General features: G+C 41.0%; 2 protein-coding genes across 7 annotated transcripts in view; one reads left to right on the forward strand and one right to left on the reverse strand.

Moving 5' to 3' along the window:
* The window catches only part of LOC102015439 (acyl-coenzyme A thioesterase 1-like), a gene marked incomplete in the record, with an annotated part of 118,908 nt that extends 118,592 nt beyond the window's left edge, over positions 1–316 (reverse strand). Inside the window, 1 exon segment of the mRNA XM_005409472.2 lies at positions 1–316. Coding sequence (XP_005409529.2) covers positions 1–230 — 230 coding nt within the window.
* A 229-nt stretch (positions 317–545) lies between these two features.
* Positions 546–26,493, forward strand: part of Heatr4 (HEAT repeat containing 4) — a 59,201-nt gene continuing 33,253 nt past the window's right edge. For 2 of the 6 annotated variants that reach the window (XM_013507124.1, XM_005409423.2), the window contains exons 1-6: positions 13,239–13,263; positions 16,071–17,015; positions 18,438–18,628; positions 19,591–19,731; positions 21,106–21,312; positions 22,853–23,002. In XM_013507124.1, the coding sequence (XP_013362578.1) occupies positions 16,147–17,015; positions 18,438–18,628; positions 19,591–19,731; positions 21,106–21,312; positions 22,853–23,002 (1,558 nt within the window). In that variant the 5' untranslated portion in view covers positions 13,239–13,263; positions 16,071–16,146. Of the gene's footprint in view, positions 584–10,599; positions 10,866–11,695; positions 11,849–13,238; positions 13,264–16,070; positions 17,016–18,437; positions 18,629–19,590; positions 19,732–21,105; positions 21,313–22,852; positions 23,003–26,493 lie in introns of those variants that run through there. The other 4 variants (XM_005409421.2, XM_005409422.2, XM_005409420.2 and 1 more) reach the window with 4 other exon arrangements.

Consider the following 26,493-nt stretch of genomic DNA (forward strand, 5'->3'; position numbering starts at 1 on the left):
AGCGTGACGGGCTGCTCGGGGGCCAGGCCGCGCGCGGCGATGCGCAGCGGCTCGTCGCACAGGCTGCGGCCCGCGGGCTGCACGCTCAGCGTGGCGGTTGTCCGGGCAGAGACCCGAGGCCTCTGGCCACCCAGCCCGAGCGGCGGAGGCCCTGAGAACGGGCCGCAGCTCCTCAGGCTCCACTGACACAAGCCGCGCGCGCGCAGGCCCGCGAGCCACCTGGCCACCATTTTGCGTCCGGGCTGCGGACCTCGGACTGAATGGCAGTGTGAGGAACGAAGTTATTGTGGAGAGCCTCTGTGGGCAGGCTGCTGGCTTGCAGGCTACACGCCCACCCGGCCGAGGCCGCAGCCAATCAGCGAAAGCGAGCACAGTTTGGAGGATCTTGGAGCCCGGGTCGTGGAAATCACTTTTGTCCTGAGGAGCAGGGCTTGCTTCTTAGCTCCGCTTCTCCGGAGGTCATTGGCCTGCGAAGGCTGGGCTGGGCCCGAGCTGGCTCTTACCCTGGCGCCTGGCAGGGCCTCTGTTTGCTGAAGTCCTAATGGCTAGGAGGGCTGCAGGACTGGAATGGAGTCTTAGCTTGGTTGAGTAATTCACACTCGTCTCTAAGCTTGTGTCTTTGCTTCAAAATGTGCGTCGTGCTGTTTTCCTTGGTGTTTCCTTGCTTATCTTCTACATCTGTCCCACTTCCAAGCGTCTTGTCTTGCTACTAACTCTGTGACCTCTGAGCTGCATTCCACGCAAGTGTAAAAATAGCCAAATGCGTAGTTATCATCCTGGGCTCTCCCCTTGCTCCTTTAAGCGAAGGCTAGCTCCTGGATTTCTCTCCTTTTTCCAGTTTTTCATAAGCTATCAGTTCTAACTAGTTTTCACCAGACTTAAGCTGTAGACCCTTCCAAAGCCTTGTATCTGATTTTATGTGCACAATTTCATATCCTTCTTGTTAGAAAAACCTGGATATGTGTTAACTGTGTTCACCTCTGCTCCCAGTGAGACCAATCTCGAGAACTTTCCCAAATACACCTTAGTACTTAATTTCAAATGTGCTCCTATCCTAATGGTCCTTCATCATACAAACCGTATAGCTCTAAATACTTCTGTACTGATTCTGTGGGGTACTGCAGAGAGTCCAAGGGTAAGAATAGCTAATTCTTAATTCTTACAAGAACTTTATGAGAAAATTAAGCCTCGGAGAAGTTAACTGATTTACTAAAGATCACTCAACTAGGAAATGGATGTGCTGGAGTTCATTCCCAGCCTATGACCTGGACCATTATCCTTTAATTGTCTATCACGTGATGATTACCTACCTTGAGAAGAGAAAATGGAAACTGTTCTCCTGTTGGTAGATGCACAAGCTAGTAAGTCTTTTCAGAGAAATCTGTATGAAAAAATTCATTCTCTTTGACTCTTAACTCTGTATCTAGGAATCTCTTCTAAGTAAATGTTCGTGAAGGTGTATAAATATTCGGCTACAAGGAAGTTTATCATATTTTTATAGAGAAAAATTTAGAAAGAAACTAGAAATACAAATTTGATATGAACAATTTGTGATGCAGTCATATAATGAAAAACAGCCATTTAAAATGACATGGCAAAAGTGTATGTAATGAAATTTTCATGAAGGAGAAAGTAAAGAAAAGTAGATTAGGGAATAGTATATGTAATTTTTTAAGGTTAAGAAAAGGCTAGTGGAAAACTATCCCACACTGTTGTTTTGTAGCCCCTTGAGGCAGTATGGATAGTTTTAATTTTCTTTGTCCAGAATTTGTATCAGAAAACCTAAATGCCTTTAATAATTACACAGAGTTTGGCTTTTTTTAGTTGTGAAATTCTCTGAAGAAACTGCATATGTAGTAAAGATTCTGTAGACTGTTTGACCTTGGCCAATGATGACAAAATCAAGAGCCAAAATTGTCTTTGGCTCCTAATCAAGAGCCAAAATTGTCTTTGGCTATGCAGACCTTTTACTGGTTATTTACCTTAACTTTTGTATCTAAACTAACATTCTCATGAGTAGTAGATAAACTTCACTAAGTTTAGCAGATCCCTGTCCTCCACCAGCCCTAAAGCTGAGTTCTGTGAGATGACATCTGAAATCTATAAAAGAGATTCCCCCACTTGGTTGTAGCATGCCCACTTGATGCCCCCACCAATGTAATGGGTAAATGTATTGATTTATGACTCACTTTTGTTCCATTGTTCTGTTGTGGAAAATTTCACATAACTACATAGAACATGTCATTCACGGTAACTTGAATCCATGTTCCTGGGCATGGTCACTCATATCTGGTTCAGAATAAACTATTTTCTTCAAAGCAGAATTATGAGCCACACGTGGCAGGCAGCACCGGCTTGTAATCCCAGGCACTCAGGAGGCTAAGGCAGGAGGATTATGAATTTAAGGAGAGCCTGAGCTATATAGTAAGACCTAACCTCACAAAGCCAGAAAAATAAATAAAAACCAAAAAAGCAGAATCATTTCACATCAATAATGCAAACAAAATGTCCCATTTTAACTATACAGATTAAGAGCATTAAGCACATTCACATTGCTGTGCAACCATCACCACCATCCATCCATCTCCAGAATTTTTTCATTATCCCAGACTGAAACTCTGTGCCCAGTGGTGAGGCTCAGATGTCTTTGTTAGAGCTCAGGAAATATACTCCAGAATGTGATGCTTTAATATGTTGGGCACATTTTTTTCTTTTTCTTATTTTTGGGGTGGGGGTTAGTACTAGGGATTGAACCCAGGGTCTTCACACTGAGCTGCATCCTCACCCCATTTTTTTGCTTTTTATTTTGAGACAGGATCTCACCAAGTTTTCTGGGCTAGGCTCAAATTTGGGAACCTCCTGCCTCTACCTCCAGAGAAACTGGGCTTACGGGCATGGGCCACAACCCTGTACCTAAGCACTTTGAAAGGAAATTGGAAAATCTTAGAAGCTGCTTAAGAATCAAGGTCTCCGTAACCCTCCTGTTTCCCTTCGGCCTAGTGCAGGGACTGAGGAAGTTTCTTTCAAAAGAAATGCAATTGATTTAAATCTCATCCCTAGGAATTTCATCAAACAACCAGGAAAGATTAAACACCAGAGAAGAGACTAAAAGCTTTCACAGTATCTGAGCTTTTATCCATTCTTCTGAGGATAAAAGGGCAGCACCAATAGACTACCTGGAAGACTTTATCTGCATGAAACATATTGTATTCTTGGTGAAGTTTTACCTCTGACTTTCCCATAACTTATCAATACCTCCCTCAGAGTAGAAAGACATTTAATATCAGACCATTGTTTGCTCCTTGGGTTCATTCATTTATTCTATTTTTTTCTGATACCAGGAATCAAACTCATGACCTCAGGCTTGCCAGGCCAGTGCTTATGCCACTGAGCTATACCCCCCAGCCCTCATTCATTTATTCTAAAAAGCATATACTAGCTGAGCAAGGTGGCACATGCCTGTGATCTCATGAGGCTGAGGCAAGACAATCATGGGTTCAAGGCCAACCCAGGCAATTTCATAAGACCTATCTCAAAATTTAAAATAATTAAGGGGGGAGGGGTGTTGGGGGTGTAGCTCAGTGTGAAGGCCCTCAAATTTCTACCACCAGCAAAAAATAATACATAGTAAATCTATTACTATCTTTCAGAATTGCCTGTATCCTCCCACACTCCAGTCACTTACGAAGACATGAGAGCTTCTGAATCTTACTAGGCTACTGGGTAATCCCTTTTCTGTGATGCCCCAATGTATGTTAATAAATTTTTATATGTTCTTCTCCTGTTAATCTGTACATTGTCAGTTAATTTCAAGGACCCTTCAGAGGATAGAGAGGAAATTTACCCTGACTCTACGGCATCAAGCTTCATCTATATACCTGAAGCATGTATCTATTCTTTTTAAAGGCTGAATAACATTCTGTCATTTGCTTATCCATTTATCCATCAATGGATATTATCCACCTTTGGGCTATTGTGAATATGCTGCCATGAGCATCATCTACAAACAGTGGTTCAAGTCCCTGCCTTTACTTCTGTGGGGTGTATACCCAGAAATGGAACTGTTGGATCACACAGTAATTCTGTGGTAAAGTTTTTGAGTTTGCCCCTTCGACAGTGTTTTAATGCATAACCTTTTAATCTTTCAAGTCTTTTTTTTTCCATCCTGGAAGTGTACCCTCTCACCTTCTTATGGTCTGAGCACAGCTTGGTCAGGAATGCCAGCCTTCCTGGAAATAAAAGATGGTGATCACTGGAATAGCATGACCTGGGTCAGCTGGGCAGCCATAAGCCCAAATTTTCCATGTTGTCAGAATAAAATAGTTCATTTCACAAGCAGACTCATAAAGACCAGTCTTTCTGTAGGCCTGGAATTGTATTATTTGAAATGTAAAATTTGGAGAGTCCTCTTGTAAAAATCATGTTACTGGCTTAAGAACTGAAGTTCTCTGAAGAAGCCACATCTATATTCAAAAGTCTGCAGGCTGCTTGATGTTGGCTGATTAGAACATTGTGCTTATGGAGAGACGGAATTTTGCAGATTGAGATGCAAAGATACCTTGTTAACTCCCCCTATTTATTCTGAGTGTCTCACTATGTTGCCTAGGCTGGCCTCAAACTCATAATCCTCTTGCCTTAGCCTCCAAAGTAGTTGAGATTGTTTTATGGAGAAAGCTTTCAGTTTTTGTCCATTTAGTATGATGTTGCCTATTGGTTTTCATAGATGGCTTTTATCAGATTGAGGTAAAGACCATCTATTCCAATTTTATGTAGAGTTTTTATCATGAATGGGTGTTGGACCTTGTCAAATGCATTTTCTGCATCTACTGAGATGATCATATGGATTTTGTCCTTGGCTCTGTTAATATAATATATTCCATTTATTGATTTACATATGTTATACCATCTCTGCATCCCTGGGATGAATCCTTCTTGGTCATACTATATAATCTTTTTTTTTTTTTTTTTTTTTTTGGTTTTTCTCCGGTACCGGGAACCGAACTCATGACCTTGCGCTTGCCAGCATAGTATATAATCTTGTTGATGATTTGCTGCATTTTGTTTGCCAGTATCTTATTGAGAATTTTTGCATCTATGTTCATTAGGGAGATTGGCCTATAGTTCTCTTTCTTAGTTGGGTCCTTCTCTGGTTTTGATATCAGGGTAATGCTTGCTTCCAGGAATGAATTCCTGGGAATTGGGAGTATTGCTTCCTTTTCAATTTCATTAAAGAGTTTGAGAAGTAGCAGTATTAAGTCTTCTGTAAATTTCTTGTAGAATTCAGCAGTGAATCTGTCAGGGCCTGGGCTTTTCTTTGTTGGGAGGTTTTTAACCATATCTTTCATTGATTGATACTGGTTTATTTAGGATTTTTATATCTTCTTTATTCAGCTTTGGTAATTCATATGTATCTAGGAATCTGTCTATTTCTTCTGTATTTTACATCCTGTTAGAAAATAAGTTGTTGAAGTAGGTATAGATGATTTTCTGGATTTCTGCAGGACCCATTGTGATCTCACCCTCTTCATTCTTAATTGTGTGGATTTGAGTCTTTTCTTTCCTTTTTTGATAAGATTGCTTAAGAGTTGATTGATTTTATTTGATCTTTCAAAGAACAAACTCTTCAATTCACTGATTCTTTGTGTTGTTTACTTAGTTTCCATTGCATTAACTTCTGCTCTGATATTTATAATTTCCTCTCTCATATGAGCTTTGGGCTTGGCCTGCTCTTCTTTTTATAGATGCTTGAGGTTCAACATTAAGTTATGTATTTGACCTCACTTTGTTTTCCTAATATGGGTATTCACCCCTATAAATTTCCCTCATAGGACTGCTTTCGTTGTTTCTCATAAGTTCTAGTATGTTGTATTGTCATTATTGTTAAATTATAGAAACTAATTTCTTCTTCAATTTCATCTGCGACCTATTGGTTGTTTAGGAGGGTGTTATTTAATTTCCATGTATTTATGAAGTTATTGTGGTTTCTTTAGCCATTAATTTCCAATTTTATTGCACTATGGTCTGATAATATGCATGGGATAATTTCAGTTCCTTTGCATTTACTTAAACATGTTCTATGAGCTGGTATGTAGCCTATTTTGTAGAATGTCCCATGTGCAGTTGAGAAGAATGTGTATTCTGATGTTGTGGAGTGGAACACTCTCTAGACATCTACTAAGTCCCTTTGTTCAAAAGTTTGGTTCAGTTCTAATATTTCATTGTTGATTTTTTTGTCTAGTTGATCTATCTATTTGTGAGAGTGGGGCATTGAGATGGCCCAGTACAATTGTATTAGTGCTTATTTGATTTTTCAGGTCCATTAGTATTTGTTTTATATAGTTGGGTGCACTGGTGTTTGTTGCATATGTATTTATGATAGCTCATCCTCTTGGATTGTTCCCCTTACAAGGATGTAATGACCTTCTTTGTCTCTCTTAATCAGTCTTGGCTTGAAATCCACTTTGTCTGCAAATAGAATAGCTACTCCTGCTTTTTTCTGGGTTCCTATGGTATGGAGTATTGCTTTCTATCTTTTGAATTTCAGTCTATAAATTTCTTTTTGAATTAAATGTGTTTCTTATATGCAGTATATAGTTGGATCTTGCTTCTTGATCCATTCTACCAGTCTATTTCTTTTGATTGGTAAATTGAGACCATTAACATAGACAGTTATAACTGATATATATTGACTTATCCTTATCATGTTATTTTCCTATTTTTGTCTCCCTCTCCACCCATTTATTTGTTTGTCTTGCCTGCTGGATTCTTTCTGTTGGAGTTCATGGAGTTGTAGTCTTGTTATCTTTAGAATGTCCTTCAGAACATTTTGGAGTGTTGTTTGGCATTCATGAATTTCCTGGGGTGTTCTTTTTCATGGAAATATCTATCAGTTTTAAAAGATAATTTTGTGGGTCACATCATTCTGGGTTGCAGGTTGTTTTCTTTTATAGCTTGAAATATTTCACCCAAGCTCTCCTTGACCTGGGGGTTTCTGTTAAGAAAACTATGATTCTTTATAGAATCATAAACTATGATTCTTTCTTTCTTTCTTTCTTTCTTTTTTGTCTTTTTGAGACGGGGTCTCACTAGGCAGTTCAGATTGGCCTTGAACTCACTTTGTAGCCCAGGCTGGCCTCAAACTCATAACAATCCTCCTGCCTCAGCCTCCTGACTGCTGGGATTACAGGGGTGCACCACCAAGCCAGGATGAGAAAACTATGATTCTGATATACTTTCCTTTATAGGTGATTTTTTTCTTTTCCATAACAGCTTTTAATATTCTATTCTTGTATTGAATTTCTGGAATCTTGACTATTATATGCCTTGTTGTAGATTTTTTTATCATGGCTAATTGGAATTCTGTATGCCTCACTGATCTGTATGACAAATTTTTTTTCCCTGCTGGGGAAATTTTCTGCCGTGACATCTGTGAACAGGTTTTTTATATCATTTGTGCTATTTCCTGCTTTTTTGCTGACTCTAATCAATCTTATGTTAGTCTTCTTCAATCATGTTATTCATCTAGCAGCTGCTGCATTGATTTCTTGTGATCCCTTGCTATTTTTAAGAAATCTTTCTTTTCATGAATATTAACTGCAAACCTGTCTTCTGTGTCTGAGATTCTGTCCTTACATTGGTATTCTGCTGTTGATACTTTCATTGGAATTTTTAGTACCCTGGATATCTGCTTGATTCTGTTTTATGGATTCCATTTCTTTCCTATGTTTGGTATTCATGGTTTCCATCATTTTCCTATGCTCCTCTTTTTTAAACCTTTATTTGCTCTACACTCACTAAGCATGTTTTTTATTGTGGTCACCATTTCTGTAGTTATCTGCAAAATTTTTCCTGATGATTTTTTCTAAAGCCTCATTCATTTGCCTTGTTGCTACCACTTCAGAGAGACCAGGTAGATGGCTTTGGGATTGTTCCACCTCATTGCCCCTTGGGTTTGCCTTTGGTGCACCAGGTATCTGGGGTTGCATCTTGTTTGTCTTCTCATTTCCTTTCTTTTAGTTTAATTTGTAGAGTGATGCTTGTAAATTGCCTATAGTGGGTTGCTTTATTGCTAGTATTTAGAACCCTTAGGAAATGACTACATCTCAGAGGTGTCTTCCAGGGGTAGCTGGTTTTCTGGTTTTGAATCTGTTGCAAGTTCTAATCTCTTCATTTTGTTGGGGATGAGAAGTTGCTGTCTGCTTGGTCCAGCCTCTGGTGTTTTGGCACTGTGCCACAGTATTTTCTATGACCCTTAGGCAATCTCAGTCTTGGAATATGAGAAAGAACAGCTGTTTAGAACAGTTATGTCACTTTGGCTAAAGTAGTACCATTAGCAATAACAGTAGCCTCAAACATAGCCTAGAAAATGACAAACTGAGGTAACCATTAATTTGCCACCTTGAACCATATGAACTAGATTTGTAGTTATATAAACAAAATCCAAAACAAACCAGAAAATTGTATGTAGTAAATAAGCTCTCAATATGCTAATTTTATCCTCAGGGGAGAAAATTTAAAAGGGGTTAGGAGAAAAACAGAGAAATAGGAGAAGAGGAAGATATTAGAAGCAAGGGTGGAGGTCAAAGGAGCATCATGTAAACTTTGGGAAAGTGGTGCAGAAGACAGGGTTAAAAGAAAAAGGGAAGAACAGGACAGAACAACAACCACAAAAATACTAAAATCCACTTTCACATGCATATAAAAACAAAATCAAACAATGAAGAGAAAAAAAAAACCAAAAAACAAGAAAAGAGAAAAATAACTGTCCATTTCAAGGTTTGTCTCTGCTGTCACTGGTAGACAACATGTGGAGACAGAGTCCAGATCCATGTTGATTTATCCCAGCAAACCAGCAGTAGCTTTATTATGCAGTAGTGGACAATCTCAGTGAGCCTGCACCTTTATTTCTCCTGAAGTTTAGGTTGGTTTCTTGCTGTGAGGCTGGAACCAGACCTGTTCAGCCTGCAGCAGTCAGTGCACCTTCTGAAGGCTTGGACTCAGCTGAGAGCTGCTAGATAAAGCCAGCAGTTGTTCCAGGTTCTGAGCTTAGTTGGCCCCCCTCCAAGATGTCTCCTAGCCAGTCCCTCTCTCCTGCAGGATATCCAATCCTGCAGTACTCACCACCAGCCAGTGCAGTCCTCACACCCACTACTCACTTCCACTGCTGCATCTCTCTGTGGAGGCCTTTGGGGTCACCAGCAGTCACTGTGTGTCAGCAGGTTTGAACCAAACCCCCATAGTGAGTCTCAACTCAAGGAGAAGGCTCTGCCAGCTACCTCCTTCATTGAAGTTTCTCTCTTTGCTCTCCCAGAGGACTTCAATTCTCACTTTCCTGGGTCCAGGGGACCCATCTCCCTCTTTCTTCTCTTCCTCTTGTTGCTATACTCCACTGTCTGGACAGCAAGTCTCAAAAGCCACTTTTCATAAGATTTTCTACTAACTTCTTTAATAAAGTCTAAGAAGACCCTTGCCTCTTTTTTTCCTACCTACACACCCTACAGAATGATAGGTATATCCCTTATCAATGCCCAGCTCTTTAGCCTCTTTTTTTAAATTTTATTTTATTTTAAAGAATAAAAGAAGGATAACATAATAATAGGGGGGACTTAGCAAATTACAGACAAAATGGTAGGAAATTATCAATGGTTATCGTTTTACATATTATTATCTACAAAATAGTTTCTCAGGGAAACAAATAGACAAATAATAGTGAGTTAGAGACAAAAGAGGTAGGAGATTATCAAGAGTTGTTGTGCTATACTTTGGTATCTTCAAAGTGGCTTCTAAAGAAAATAAATAGAGCTATACATGAGTGACCTATTGAAAAATCATTAACTATTCTCAATGGTTGTTGTAGGAAACACATAATAATAAACATACATTATGAAACAGGATAGGAACATTACAAACTTAACACAGTTATGGATAGATTAGTAGGAAAATAGCAATGGCTGCTGTAATACGTGGTGGTATCTTCAAAGTGGTTTCTCAGGAAGACAGAGATATGCAAGAAGGATCTAATAAGTAGTTACAGCCTAAGCATTGTCAAAAATAGCATATTACCTCCTCACCAGTGACTCCTTTCACTGAGGTATGATGGCTGGAAGGAAGGCCAGGATTGAAAAGAAGGACTGAGAGACTTGCACCTGTGACTAGCAACAGGCTGTTTTTTTGTTCCTCCATAGTCATGATTACCCAGGACTCCTCGATGGAGATGATGGTCTGGCCAGAGGGAGAAGGCAGACCATGCCCCAAGCCCTCTCATTCCTGTTGGACTAACTGGTAGCATGGGTCTGAGCTCTGGGGCCTCCACCTCAGAGGGCAGACCGATCTCCAGTGGTCTCCTTTGCATCCAGGGCATGGCCCATGGGGCCTCTTAGGGCAGTTCCTCTTGAGGTAGCCTGGCTTTTAACAGTGGTAGCAGATGAATGCAGTTGTCGAGTTCTTCTTGGAGCCCCGGGAATCAGACCTGGGATCTGTTTCTCCTAGTGGTGCAGCAAAAGCAGCTGCTTTTTCTCAGTCTCTTTGTTTTCTCTCCTTGGCCTCCTCCTCATCATGGCTATAGAATACTGAGGAGGCAATTCTTACTAACATCTCAAGTGAGCTATCTGGGGTAAAAGCCATTCTTTGTAGCTTTTTCTCTGTCTTTAGCCTCTTTTAATAGCCATTTACCATCAACCTCTGTATCTGATCTAACATCCTTCTGATGGTAGATAAAACTCTTAGAATAGATCCCTAAGCCTGATGCATGTCTAGCCTCCATGAACCCTAAAGCAGGATGCTATAAGGTAACATCTGAATTCTCCAGAAGAGATTTTCCTACATTTCTGTAGCCCACCTGCCTGATGTTCCCACCAATGTAATTGGTAAGTATTTTTCTTGACTTATAATATTCTTTCACTCTGTGACTATAAAGACTCATGTAACTTCTGCAGTGGACTATGTCCTTCAAAATGACTTGACTCCATGTTTCTGGCTTATTATCACTCACATTTGGTTCAGAATAAACTACAGTGATACCTTGGCTGTTGAACAGCTCTAAACTCAAATTTTCACTACTTCAATGGCAAAGTTTCAAAAAAATCTGTTTGGTGTTCATAATTCAACTTGGAGAAACCTGTACGGGGCCGAGAGTGAGTCACAAGTCATGTGTTATATCTGGTTGCACTCACAAAGGGGTGATGCTACAGTCTAAGCTCTGCTCTTGCCCAGACAGTATATAGTGCTTGTATTAGTGTATTAAAACATTTATAATTGTACTGCCTTCTTTGTACTTTATGTGCATAAAATATCATAACAATGGCTTCCATGAAAGTGATACCAGCAGTAAAGCTAAAAGGAAAATTGTGAGAGCTACAATAAAGAAAGAAATTGCAATATTTGTTAAAAGTCCTGGAAAAATGAATTCAATTGTTTTTTTTCTGCGCCTCAGAATCAATTATTTGGTTTTCCATTATTTCTTATGGGAAAAATATATTTACTTCTGGGACTTTTCAGTGTTCAAACACAAATTTGAAATGAATTGAGTTCAATAAATGAGGTATCACTGTATCAGTGAACATGTATGATGCAATTTCTCAAAGTTCAGTTTACAAAGAAGGAACTTTAACAAATAGAATACCCCAATTGAGTCCCCCTGGAACTCTGAACAGTTGGTTGCTAGGTGATCAGCATAAACAGTTTTGGAACCTAAGAAACCAAAGGTCTAAGATATAATGTCCTGTTATACCTTGTTTCCCTCTAAGGACTGTGCTATTGCAGGGGGCAGGGAGGAAGCATTCTGAAAGTAATTTCAAAACACTACCTCTTTACCAGGATCTTAAAACAGTTAATTAGCATCAGCTAAATGGTAAGTTGAAAAGACTTTGTATTAGGTGTCAAAAGGGTCAGAATTACTTCAGATACCAACCAGAACTGTGATCTTAGTCAGGTCTCTTCTCTCTAGGCCCTGGTTTTGGAATCTGTAAAATGAGGGCATTGGAAAAGATCATTTTTATGGCAGCTTCCAGAGTAAGCTCTGGAGACTGCTATACAGCAGTGTAAATGCATATTGACAAATGGAAATCAGGAAGCAGAAGGGGAAAAAAAACAGAGGAAATTTGGAGAGGATGTCAGGTCAAATTTGAAGTCTGCAGGATGAGTTTGTGTTACTTAATCCTGCTGTCCTCATTAACCGAGCTTCCTTTACATGACCTACTGATACTCTTTACATGACCTACTGATACTCTTTACATGACCTACTGATACTCATAAATTTGATAACAACCCCTGAGAGCTTATTAAAATGCAGATTTCTAGGCCTTACTAGCAGTCTACTAAAGCAACATTTTGAAGGCACGACTGTTTCAAAGGGAGTCTACTTTAGCTTGGGACACAAGACCCTGTCTCAAAACAAACAAACCCAAGGAGTCTGGATTTTATCAAACTCCTAGGTGACCTTGATGCATAAGGTCCCAGAGTCACATCTAACAAACCCCACCCCAGAGGATGACTGGTCCTCTTGGGCCCCAGTTCATTACTTCAGAATTAGAACTGGAGGTGGAGATGAGAGTATGCAGATGTCTAACGTTAAGGCAATTTGTTTTGTTTTAATAACAGAGGCAAGAACAAAAACAAGAACAAGATATTACTCCTTTTAGCACATATTACTTACCCTATTTCAGTAAAAGTACTAAAGGAGGGAGGCCAGGGGCCTGAGAAAGTAAACAGAAGAGTGAAACTAAATTTGAAATCTCTGAACTGTGACCCACTTTCAGCTGCGGTAGTTGGTGTTTGGTTTGATTTCTTGAGACAGAGCCTCCCTATATAGTTAGGCGGGCCTTGAACTCACTATGTAGCCCAGGCTGGTCTTGGACTTGTGATTTTCCTTTCCTCAGCCTCCCAAATGCTGGGATTACAGGCATGTGCCACTGGGTCTGGCTGAGCTGGATTCTTCTATTTGTAAAATACCAAAGGGAGAAGAGGACTTTAGTTCAACTTTCATGTTTTATAATTGTGGATTTACAAAGTTCATCAGATTCTAAATGGAAACTCATGACCTGCCCTTCTTACATGCCTCCTGCCCTTCCAGCCCAGGTTCCTAAAAGGACAGAAATAATGCTAGTGGTTGCTGCTGGTGGGATTGCAGGCCTCTTCTGCTATAGGATTAATTTATTCTTTTTTTATGTTGTCTGTGTACAAAACAACTCGGGATCTGCTATTTTGCTTTTGGTTCTAGATGGCTGTTTTTTGGGACAGTGAGCTTTGCTTCATTAAACTGGCCAGGTAATATCTAAGTTTGGATTAACTGGACCCTCCAACTCCTATATAGGTCCTTTCTTCCTTTCTAAGCACCTTTGAAGTGTTTAAGTGTTCTTTTTTGTTTGTTTTTTTTGTTTTGTTTTGTTTTTCTTCCAGTATCAGGAATCTAACTCATGACCTTGCACTTGCCAGGCAGGCGCTTTGCCGCTGAGCTAAATCCCCAGACCCTAAAATAAGCCTTTCGTTTTGACTTTTTTTGGGGGGCGGGTACAGGGAATCGAACTCAGGACCTTGCCCTTGCCAGGCAGGCGCTTGTGCCACTGAGCTATATCCCCAGCCCTGAAGTGTTTAAGTGTTCCAGTACCCCTAAATTCTAGGCCTAGTGAACCTAATTTAGGGACTTGCCTCTTAAGGACAATTAGTCCATCTTCTAAGCTAGTAATAACAATTCTTCACATTTCTATAATACTTTTTAGCATGCAAAGAACTTTCACACATATTTCCAATTCTGGGGTTCAGATATCAGGCTCCTTGTCAGAAATAAATTAGAATAGATACCATACTCTCTATTTTCAGATTGCCAAACCAGGGATATTAAATCATTTGCCTGAGAAGTGCAGAAATCTGCCTTAGCCCTGTCTTGTAACTCTAAGACAGACAAGAACAAGCCTGTCATGACCAAACCTTATATTTTGCCTGTCCCACTGCTTCCATTTTTAAAAAAATGGACCTATCATGTGTTTCTTTCTCAATTAGCCATATCAGGTGATAATTATTCCTTGAGAATATACAGTAACTGACAATGATAATATGATATTTTCCCTGTTTGCATTTTTTTTGAGACAGGGTCTTTCTATGTAGTGCAGGTTGGCCTTGAGCTCATTAGGTAGCCCAAATTCACCTCAGTCTTCCTGCCTCAGCCTCCCAGTGCTGGGATTACAGGCATGCACCACCACACGTAGTTGCATTGTTATAAGGTTTCACTGGTTTCTTTTGTCACAGGTTAAAGGGCATATATCTGAGGATTCTTCACTCCCTCCAAACATGTAGTCATCTTCGAGTGAAACCAGGCCTCACCCTGATTTTAGTGTTTAGGATCAAAATGTCCCTGCCTTAGGAACAAGATATACTCTAATGTACACAAATGTGAACTGTTTTATTAATCAATACATGAGTCAGGAGAACACTAGCATTGCTCTCATCTGACAGTTTATTCTCAAACAACAAAAGCAGGCACTGTTTTAAGAAAAACATTGCCTTGTGACAGCCTTTACCTTTGCCTTAATTTTTTTAGTCTATTTAAATTCTGCCCTTGTGACCATGTGGCCTTCATGCTTGTGAAGAGGTGAAACAACTAAAATTAATTTTGCATGTAAAAAAATCTACCAATTCTGGCCTAGGAGCACTGAGATGAAAGGTGATTTAACAGGAAGAAAAATCTCAAAGTCAGGTTTGCTATGTAGAAGACGGTGGGATAAGTCAGACCCTAAGGAGAGAAGGTGTGTATTACTTGTTATGGAGCAATGAAAAGTTAGATCTGGTCCACAGGGGCACCTTGAAGGCACTGTGTAGGAAGGGCAGGAGTTGGCAGGAGCAAGAGAGAAGGACATAGAATAATGACACCTGTCCTTGGGTGCGTATGTCCCACACATGAGTGGTAGAAGTGGAGCTTTAGCCAAGGCCAGAGTGGCACAGAGGTCAAGAGCTATGGATTCATAGTACTGCAGATCTCATTCCCCTACTTAGGGGCTGGGTGGTCTGAAGTAATTTACTTACCTCTCTGAGCCTCAGCTTCTTCCCAGGTCATAGTATCTTTAGCAAAGGACAGTACTCTAATGATCAATTATCACTGTTAGGCCAAGAGAGTGCTTTGGAAAGAAAGAACAAAATGAAACATTAAATCTCTAAGCACCTGTCCCCTATAATTTTATCGTTGGATAATCCGGAAACTGCCTACTCAATAATTAAGGGAGAACTACTGGATAAAATATACTACAGCTTGTGCATTTTAACAATGAAGGCCATGTAGCAATACAGAAAAGTATTGGGTGGCTTGAAAGACAGAAAAGACAGGAGACATGGTCACTGGGCAGTACAGTTAGCCAATACTTAACAGTGTGAGGTGTTGCAGGATTGATAGCTAAAACAAGCAGTATGGACCAGGATTGATTTATAAATTATTCAGATATGATATGGCAGCCTGAATAGGTCAAGAAGGAGCTGTTGGGGAGGCATATAGGAACAGATCTGGGCCTGAAAGAATGGACAGAATTTTTGTGTCAAGTATGTCAGAAAAACAATTTCATACAGAGGGCACAAGAAGAAGCCCCACTGGTTGGAGGGGACAATACTCAGAGAACAGGAAGGGGATATGGCTAGCTCAAGCCAAGGTCACATGTTGGGACAAAGTCCTAAGCTGAGGTCCTCCTCATAGAAAACCCTAATGCCAGGCTGAGTTGTTTGTGTTTTATACTATAAGCCTTTGAACAGAGAAAAAGCAACATCTGAATAAAACCAGGAAAGTGGGGCAATATAAAAAAGCAGTAATCCCTCACAAGGAGATGAGGGTCCAAGCTTTGGGGACAAATGTGAGAACTGGAAGCAAGGGACTGATAGAAGAAATATTTAGAATGTTGTACCATGTCTTTCTTTTGTTCTTCTAATTCAAATGGCTTCCCCCCCCCCCGCCATAAAAAAAAAAAAAATGGCTTTCCCTTCCCATCACACTCCACTTCTTATCTGTCTCCCAAGCTACTCTCTTTCTGCACTTCTATGGGCTTCCAAATTCTACTGATCTCAGCTCTCACCAGCTTCTCCTGTCACCTTAACAGATGCCTGGTCACAGCTGCAGGCCCTGCCTCTGGGCCAGGTAGTGTGGATGGAAGGAAGCATTTTCTGGGAAACAATATGACCATGCCCCAAAAGGAAAAGATCTTAATCCCCCATCCGCAGCCACTCAACCCACGGCTGGGATGGGGTATGACTTTCTGCTTCTCAAAACCGAAGGACAAAGAGGAGAGTGCTTCCATTTCCGGTGTGCCGCCCGTCTTCCACTTCTGCCCCCAGCACTGTGCAGAGCTCAAGAGCAGGTATCTGAAAAAGGCCGCTGCAAACCTGTCCTTCTCTGCAGAGGTGATGTGGCAGCGAGGGCTGCCCAGCATGCCTTACAGCCAGTACAGCTTTGACCATCTCTACCGCACCGACGGCATCGTCCAGCCTCCGCACATCAGGAAGGGCCAGCCTGGGAAGCCTGTCAGCTTCAGGCTCCTACATCCCTCAGGAGCCTTGGCAGGAGACACCTCCCAGGCTGGGAAGACAGAAAGCTGTGCCCATTCTGAAAAGAAGCAAAAGAAACCAAAGCCAGAATGCCTGGTCCAGGCACCATCTCACTCTATCACGCCTTCTCTCAACAAGGACCCAGATACGCTGGATCTGCCAGCTTCTCCAGACATAGAAAGGGAAGTCTGGCTTCCACCTTCTGAGAGAGAGGCCAGAGCCTGGGAGGCCATTGTGCTGGAAAAGCTGAACAAGCGCACAGCCCGATGGATCCAGAACAAGCGTCTTGTGAGGCCTGGAGTGTTGCCCAACAAGTGGCAGAGCTTCTTGCGCCAGCAGTATGACTGGAGCCACATCCGGGATGAGCTCACCTCAGCCAGTGACCTGGAGCTCCTGAAACAGTTGGAAGCAGAAGAGACGGCAGAGTTTGAAGGTCAAAGTATCATCCTGCCCCCTGAGGAAGAGAAGAAGCCAGAGCTGCTGCTTCCTGTTTACTACAGGTAGGCTGGCCAGGCTTTGGGTATGCCTTAGAGAATCCCTAGCTCCCCTGCAAGGACTCACAGGTGTGCTTACACACCTCATTGTATTTTATCTTATTTGTTTATTTTATGCTGTTCTGGGGATTGAACCCGGGGTCTTGAACATGGTAGGCAAGGGCTGTACCACTGAGCTATACCACTGGCCATATTCCTTATTTGGAAATGCACTCTTCCATCAACCACATGTTCTCCACCAACAACCTGATGTCTGACAGCTCCACAAATTAAGGCTGCTTAGCCACTGCTGTACTGACAAGCTGGGTTGGACAAATTTCTTGTTGTAAAGGGCTCCCTGTGCGTTGCAGGATGTTAGCAACATCCCTGCTCTCTACCCACTAGATGCCAGTAATTGTGACAACCAAGGATGTCTCAGATTCTATCCTGACAGATGTCTCTGAGGGGCAAAATGGCCCCCAGTTGAGGACCATTGCCTTAGAGGAATCAGTTCTTGGTCTTCTTCAGCAGAGTTAGCTATCAGATTGCTGATCCAGTTACTATCCAAGCATCCCAAAAATATACCCATTGTGTGAGTAAGGAAGACAGACACCTCATGGCATTGCAGTATGGTCCTGCTTCCTTTTGAATAAGGAGCCAGTGTGTCACTGGACAAGCAGCTACAGGAAAGAAAAACAAGCAACCTCAGAAAATACGGTGACTCCCTGTGCCTCAGATTGCTTCCTTCTCATTTATAATGAAAGTAAAGGCTGGAACTATAATAATAACCCTGATTTCCAAAAAGGAATTAAACATAAGCAGAAATATTTATTCATTTACTGAGAAAATATAAATTGTATTTTTGCTGCTTTCAGGCAGTCTGCCAAGTGCTGGGGACTACAGTGTAAAAGGGCAGATTTGCACCTTTCAGGAGCTTGTCTGCTGTGGGACGGGCAGACATTAAGTAACTGCACTGCACTAGAGTGAGGTGATGGAGGCGGCAGGTTCCCTTCCCCACATGTGTGCAATCTTTAAGGGGACAATGGCAAGAAAGGGTTATGCTCTGGGCTGGAGTGTAGCTCAGTGGTAAATCACTTCTCTAGCATCCATAAAGCCCTGGGTTTGATCCCCTGCACCAGACATGTGCACGCACATGCATACACACATGCACGCACAAAGGGTTATGTTGGGAGTATGGCTGCCCTGCAGTGCTGCGTTATCATGCTGTGCTGGCTGCCAAAGGCATGGTTTCACCATGGAGGGGCTGGGTAGTTGAAGCCAAGCCTTTCTGGTGGCTCCATATTCAACTGACAGGAGGGGAAAGGTTAATAAACACTAGTGTTCTTCAGATGTTCACGTGAGTCAGAGCTGAGCTTGAGTGATCTGTGCTCCCACTGCAAAGTGGGGCACCTCCTACCTTTCCTTTCCCCCCTCTATACCCCTGCCAAGATTGTCCAGTTACTCTCCACAAGTACAGACAGTTGAAAGCCTGCCCAGCAAGAATGCAACAGCTGAGGATATCAAGGAAAAGAGAAAAATCATCCAGCCCCCAAAGAAAAGCTACTTCCGACAGGTGACTCCCCGAGCTGGAAAGTTTGCTTACTCCACAGACAACACCTTTGAACAGGAGATTTACTTTGGTAATAACACGGGCCCTGTGGTGGGGACAAGGTGGGCATGGACCAGGGAGATGTAGGGAGCTGGGGAGGGAAACAGTCATGGGTGGGGGAATGAGAAGCCCCGGATGCCCCTGATTTTCATGATACATCACCTGGGTACTAGCACAGGGGTTGGGGTGGGTAGTGATTTCCGGTGGGAAAGACAGTTTTCTCTCTTCCTCCTCCTCCATCTTACTAAGGAAGGAGTGCAGGGTGGTATTGTAAGGTCAGCAGTCTACCTCTTCTCTGTCCACTCTTTTCCCTTCCCTGTGAGATAGTCCCCAACCAAGGTGCCATGTTGAAAAAAATATCACGGACTTTGGAATCAGACAGATTTGGAGTTAAATGCTGGCTCAACTCCTGAGTACCCTTCAGAATATTTTTCTGTAAGCCTTAGAAGCCTCATTTATAAAATGATGTTAACAAAAATACACTTTAAGCCGAATAGACGAGAAATCATCTCTTCACACTTCTTATGCAGAGCCTGGCACATAGAGGTGCTCAGTTAAGTTCCCATTACTTCCCCCTTCCACCTTGATGTCCTTTAGATGCCTAGGCTTCCAGGGTACACCATCTAGGTGCTGTGTGTTCCAACCTCTTTCTTCTTCCTAACCCTCTTCCTGTTCCTACACTGCTGTCAGGTGATATCCTAGAGGACAATGCCTAGATGTTAAACAGGTTCTGCCTTAGCATGGAAAACGCCACCCTTGGCTCCAGTGTCTCTATGAGGCTTCTTTACGAGGCCACCAGCTGTGACATTTCTAAGCAAGAATCACGTTCCAGGGATGCTTCACTGCATGATAATCTTCGGTTTTACGAGCTTAGGTTAGTGCAAAAGAAAACTAATTCCTATGGGTGGAAACCCAGGAAGACAGGAAAGGAAAAGAAAAAGAAAATGAGGGAAGAGTGAAGTACTGGGAGACTCATTGTTTCTTTGTTTACAGATGGAGTCCGGATCATCCACCACATTGGTGCGAAGAGAGACCGTATTTTCCTGGAAAACCTCAATCAGTACGACAAGCATCTAACTAAGGTCTTCCCTGAAACTCCAGAAAAGTGGAGTTTCCAGCCCGTTCCTGAAGCACGTAAGCAGGAAACTGATGTGGGAAAGGGGTGGTAGAAATGTGGCTGTCTTTTTAAGATTCCTAGTTCATGGGCTAGGGGCACCCCCAGCAATGAGGAAACTCCCTACCAACTAAAAAGTACCTCATAAAATTATAATATACTAATAACCAGGAAGAGCCTTGTAAAGGTTATTGCCTGCCTTGCTCAAAGGAAAGAACTGGCTCAAAGCAAATCTAAAGGTGTTAAGAGTTGGAATGAAATTCCAGAAGAAAGAGAAATGGCTGACAGTGACAGAATGGAACATGAGACTAATAGGCAATGTGGCAAATAATGAACTTAGTAAGTTTGGAAATGCTTTTATCTGCCCTCCCTTCCTGTTTTCCACACAACTTCTCTCCTAAGAGGAAACTTTCTGAATCCATTGGACACCATGAACAAAAAGTAACTACCATAACAATTTTCATATAATAACTACAAATAACTATATTTATAAATATATATGGTTTCTTCTGTTCTCAATTTTTTTGTTTGTTTCTTTGAGACAGGGCCTTGTTAGGTAGTCCAGGCTGGGCTTAAACTCACTATGTAGCCCAGACTGGCATCAAACTGGCAGTAATCCTCCTGCCTAGGCTCCCCATTGCTGGGATTACAGATGTGTGCCACCATGCCCAGTGTTCTCAAATTTTTGACTGCTATTTATCATAACTAGGAAAATTCAGAGCTATTAAAATCTTTAAAACTTAGCAACTTATAGTATTGTTCCTTCCCTCAAAAAAAAAAAAGATTAAAGAAAAAACTTAATGAACTAATGGCCAATTACACTGTAAACTGAAACACATCAAATACTGATTTTTTTTTGTTTGTTTTTTTGGGTTTTTTTGCTACTGGGAATCAAACTCAGGATCTTGCACTTTATCCCAGCTCAATACTGACTTTTTAAAAGCTTTTGTTTGTCTTACTTTTAGACAAGGATCTTGCACCATTGCTCAGGCTGGACTTGAATTTGTGATTCTCGTGCCTTAGTCTCTTTAGTAGTTGGGATTAAAAGCACATACCACTATACCTGGATCTCAAATACTGAATTTTATAAGCAAATCTTGTTACATATTTGTGTTCCTAAATACTTATTATACTTATAAAAAGGGTTGTATATATCTCTACCCCCCAAATCTGCCTCATTCATCATCATCATCTTAGCTTATTATGGCAAGTCTTTTCATAATTCCCTGTGGAACATCTACTCAGTTCCCTATATAATCATGGGAAAGTTCACTTTCAAGAGCTTTGTTTTGCCTTGATATTAGTAGGAGTAGGAATGGAAAACTTGTTGGGACCACTGTGGGCAAGGCCTAAGGCTGTCAGGTGAAGAGACCTCCTTCTGCTGTGTTGCACAGCTGGTAGGCCTGTGAAAGGAGCCCTGCGCTGGACTGGTCTGCCCACACGAGCCAAGGATCTGCTGTTGCAGCAAGTGGGTGAGGAGGACCTTCCTGTCAAGACCAGGAAATCCAAGAAGCACGTGAAGTCACTGATGGAGGATGTGACTTGGGAACTGGTGGTCCTGCGGAGGATGCTTCGGGAGTGGAAGACCGCCTGGGGCCTGAGTGAGTGGAGGGTGTAGGTCTCACCTTGGAATAACACTACTCAATCTGCAAATCCATGTGTCTCTTGTAAAATATAAAGTCTTGGTTGCCTCAGTAAGGTTAGACTAGATAAGAGCTTCTTACACAGTGGGCGTTAGGTGAATGTTAGTTACATATATCTGGATTTACTTTTTTTTCTTGGGATGGGTCACTCTTCAGTAATTTGTAGAAACTTATTGCACTGAGAAATCTTTATAGGAAGGGACCATGTCTTACTAATTTCTGAAACTTAACACAATATTTGATGCATGAAGGGAAAACAAAATATGCTACCCAAGCATTTAGACAGGTAAAGATAAAGAGAAATTAGTTGACTGTTGCAGAGCTGGGGTTATCATGCATCTACTTTTCCTCCAAAGATACCCAAGTAGAAGGCTGAATGTCGGGGGTAGGTAATAGCCTAGCAAGGACTTTTGGAAGTATTTGACAACTCAAAGGCTGCTGGCTTTCAGAACATGAGAGATTAGTTAGTACAGGAGAGCTGATCCCCTGACCACTAGGTAAGCTGGATCAGAAAACAAAAAAGGTTGAAAAAGAGATTCTGAATAAAAGATACAAGTGGAGAATGCCTACTGATCATAGGAGCACTGCAATAAAAGTATCATACCTACAAAGAGAGTAGTTAGAAATTTTATGAGGAACAATGAGGAAGCTGTTGAAAGCTAGAATGAAGAGCCTTCAGATGCAAGGGAACTTGATGATTACAATAACTGACCTTCACTGCTCTGGGATATAGCTCAGTGGTAGAGCACTTGCCTAGCATGCACAAAGCCCTGGTTTTCATCCCTAGTACTAAAACAAAATATTTATTGAACCTCATTATTAGGCATTTTGCCAAACACTTTGTCAAGTTAAGGATTTAATCCTCAAAGCAACTCAATATGATAGGTTCTAGTGCTATTCCTATGCTACAAATGAGATATCTCAGGCTCAGAGTACCCTCAGCCATGATGGGGATGTTTGTTTGTTTGAGATGGGGTTTCATTGTTGCCTGGCTGGTCTTGAACTCACAGGCTCAAGTGACCCTTCTACCTCAGACTCCCAGATGGAACTACAAGTGTGTGTCACCCTGTCCAACCCATCACTATGCTTTGCTGCCTCTTTTATTTTCCAGATGGTTAAAATTAAAAGTTAGGTAAAGCCAGGCATGATGGAACACACCTGTAACCCAGCATTCAGGAGGCTGAGACAGGAGGATCATAAGTTTGAGCCAGTTTGGGTTTACATAACAAGTTCTAGATCAGCTTGGGCTACAGAGTCTCTGTCTTTTAAAAAAACAAAAGTTATTTGAGCAAAAAGTGTAAGTATAAGGTGGGATTGGGGGACCTACCTGAGAGGTACATGAATCGTCAGAGAAATAACTTCCCTAAGGAAGTTCCCTTAATCTTCTAAGCTAATGTTTTGCTTGAATTGTCCTGAGGAAACAGCACTTCTTGTCATCTGCCAGCAGCACAATATCTAATCCTAACCAGGTGGTTCCTTTCTTATGTCTGTAATTGAGACGCGGTAATCGAGTGGCACCATGAGACAGTGGAGAGCCTGATGCGTGGCTTAGAAGACATGTGTGACCACATTCGGATCCAAGCTATCATCACGTGTGCCACAGCTGCTCTGGAATGCCCCCGGACTGCTGCCAGCTCGTTGGACTCGGGTAAGAGCTGGGGCTAAACTGCTTGAGAACATCCAGGGTTCATGAACCACGGAATATCTAACACCATTTTACAAATGCAGAAACCAAGGCCCAGAGATTGCTCTGAATACATACAGCTTATAGGCAGTAGAGACAGATTAGAATTCCTATATTCCTGACATTCCTGACCTTTAGCCCAGTGCTTTATTTTTATTTTTATTTTTTTGGTGCTAGATATGAATCAAGAGCCTCATACGTGCTAAGTATGTTCTCTACCACAAGAGCTTTTTGCTCTTTACCATCTATATGCTCATGCCTTGCAGGAGAGTTCACATTTCCAACTCATAGCAACCAAAACCTATATTTAAAACGTGTGTGTGTGTGCCCGCGCGCGTGCGTGCGTGCGTGTGTGTGTGTGTGTGTGTGTGTGTATTTTCATTTCTCTCAGTTCCATTTTAGCCCTTTTTGGAGAGCACATTTCAAACTCAGCATGTTCAAAACTGAATTCATCACTCTTGACACAGACCCTATGCCCCACATTCCCAATCTCAATCAGCAGCTTCCCAATCCATTCTGTTTAGATGTGAGGCCCCGGGAGTCATCCAGGATAAAATTCATCATCTACCATAACCAGCTAATCATTGAAAACCACTGACTCTGTCTCCTGTGTTTTCACTTTTTTAATTACAAAAGAAATATAAAATGTCATTATTCATCAAAACAGAGGAATATAAAAAGAGATAATAGCCCCCAACCTGTTCTCTCTCTCTCTCTGTCTCTCTCTGTCTCTCTTTTTTTTTTCATGGTACCAGGAATCCTACTGCCACTCTGTGCATCACTCCCCAAGCTAACTAATCTTTACAGATGAGCACTTCACAGCTTTATGCTTTTATAAACTATGCTAACATATGTGTGGACTTCTAAATTTATTATAAAATGAGTATTATATTTTATTGGGCAGATTCTGGATTTTTCCTTTTAATCTGTGGATCTGATAAATTCTATTGTTAAATTCTTAGAATAGAGGCAGGAGCATTGCAAGTTTGAGCCCAACTTAGGCAACTTAATAATTTAGCAAAAACCTGTCTCAGACTTTAAAAATAGCAAAAAGGGCTAGGTTCCATCCTTAGTACTGTACACTCCCACCCGCATGATTCTTAGAATAAACCCTGAATCATGATTATCTTTTTACTGGGTTTAATTTATTAAGACTTTAGAATTTCTTGTTACATTAGTGAATTTGGTAGTCTTGTTTTTATTTATACTATTTTGTTAAGACAGAAACTTTGTAAAATAAATGGACTTTTTGTTTTTTCCCCCAGTGGTCTGTATCTCTTGGAAACATCAATAGTTTTTCTCCTTACTACCTATAGCAATAGCAGTTAAAAAGAAAATTTCTATTAGGGCCAAAAATGTAACCCACCAAGGAGGTAAATAAATAAGACACAGGTCTCAGATGGTGGCATGAGGAAAAGACATAAAGCACAGCCTTTCCGTACTTGTTCTGCAAGCGCCCTCTCAGATATCACCTTTTGTACAAAACCTGAGTTGATCTGCCCCTTCTTTGCTGCTGGTTACACCCTAGCCTGACTTCATACTTACTCTAATTGTGTATCTTTCTCTATCACTGCCAAGGAAAGAATTTTTTGAAGGCAGGACACAGACATTTTCCCTCTTAAATGTTTAATTATAAAAGAAATATCAAGTGTTATTATTAACACAGGAGGATATAAAGAGGTAAAAACCTTCACCCACTTTACAACCCTACTTGGATTCCACAGATCACTTCCCTGACTAACCAGTGTTTGATTCTCAAATTTACTTCTCTCTCTGCTGGAATATTTCTATCTTCTCACCTGATAAACCCCACTTATCCTTCAGTTTTCAGCTAACAATGTCACTTCTGAAGACTTTCCCTGTCCCAGCACCTAGACTTGGCTCAGTGTCCCTGCTATATGCTTCCATTCATATACATTTTTGTTATATCTGCTTATTTCCTTGGTTATTAAACAGGATAAAATATTTTCAGTAGCCAGTACATAGAAAAAAGCCTCTGATGGGTAGCAGTAATTATATCCTAATATCTGAATCTTCTACATACAGGTATGTACCATTTAACCATGGGGATAGATTCTGAGGCATGTGTCTTTACAGTTTCATTATTGGGAAGACATCATGGAGTGATACACAGAAACATTTACAGATTAGGAGAGATTATCTTAATGGGACCACCATCATATATGTGGTCTGTTGTTGACGAAAACATTTTCTGTGGCCATGACTGTACAAAGAACATCTGTGTCTTGCTTAGAAATGTGCCTTTCGTGTGATCCTTTTCACATGTCTTGAGTAGATTTTAATTTCTTTTGTAACTTCCCCAAAGGAAATTACCTTATTTTTTAAATAGTCAATTGAGTTATTACATCTGTTTGCCTGAAATACACATAGCTCCATCTACAGGTTTAGTAACATTTATCTGAAATACTTGGAACCAGAAATTTTTTGGATTTTTTTTCTGATCTAGGAATATTTGAATGTATATCATGAGATATCTTGAGGATGGGAACCAAGTCTAAACATTAACTTCTAAGGATCAGTGAAATAGAATACAGGATGCAGAAACAATTCCAAGCACACTCAGCTCCCTTATCTTTGACAAAGGGGCCAAACACCTTCACTGGAGGAAAGATAGCTTCATTAGTAAATGGTGCTGGGAAAATTGGCTTTCAGAGTTTAAACCTAGACCCATATCTTTCACCAAAGATTAAACCTAGACCCATAGATTAAAGGCCAAGATTAAACACAGACCCATACTTGTCATCATCCACTAAACTAAAATTGAAATGCCAAAGATTAAACCTAGACCCATATCTTTCACCATGCATAAACTAAAATTGAAATGGATCAAAGCGCTAAATATTAAACAGAATCTACTGGAAGCAGAATAGGTAAAACTGTTGAAGACACAGGTGTAGGCAAAGACTTTATGAACAAAGCCTCAGTCACACAAGAAATATTACAAAGAATCAACAACTGTGATCACATAATACTGAAAAGCTTCTGCACAGCAAAAGAAACCACCAACAGAGTGAAGCAATAACACACAGAATAGGAAAAAATTTGCCAGATGTTCCTCAGACAAAGGACTACTAATATCTAGAACATATAATATAAAATACTCAAAAAGGTCAGACCCCTCCCAAATTAAAGACCCAGTCCTAAAATAGGCATCTGAAATGAACAGATACTTCTCAGCTGAAGTGCAAATACCAAATAAATATATGAAAAAGTGTTCAACATCTCTGGTAATTCGAGAGATGCAAATTAAAACAACACTGAGATTCCATCTCCGGAAAGAAGGGCTATTATCAAGATATCAACCAATAACAAATACTGGATAGGCTGTGGGGGGAAAGGAACACTTCTCCACTGTTGGTGAGAGTGTAAATTGGTACAATCGTTACAGCAATCAGTACAGAGATTCTTCAAAAAACTAAAACTACAGGTTCCTT

Source organism: Chinchilla lanigera, unplaced genomic scaffold (assembly GCF_000276665.1).
Source record: "Chinchilla lanigera isolate Chin_1 unplaced genomic scaffold, ChiLan1.0 scaffold00122, whole genome shotgun sequence".
Taxonomy (NCBI): domain Eukaryota; kingdom Metazoa; phylum Chordata; class Mammalia; order Rodentia; family Chinchillidae; genus Chinchilla; species Chinchilla lanigera.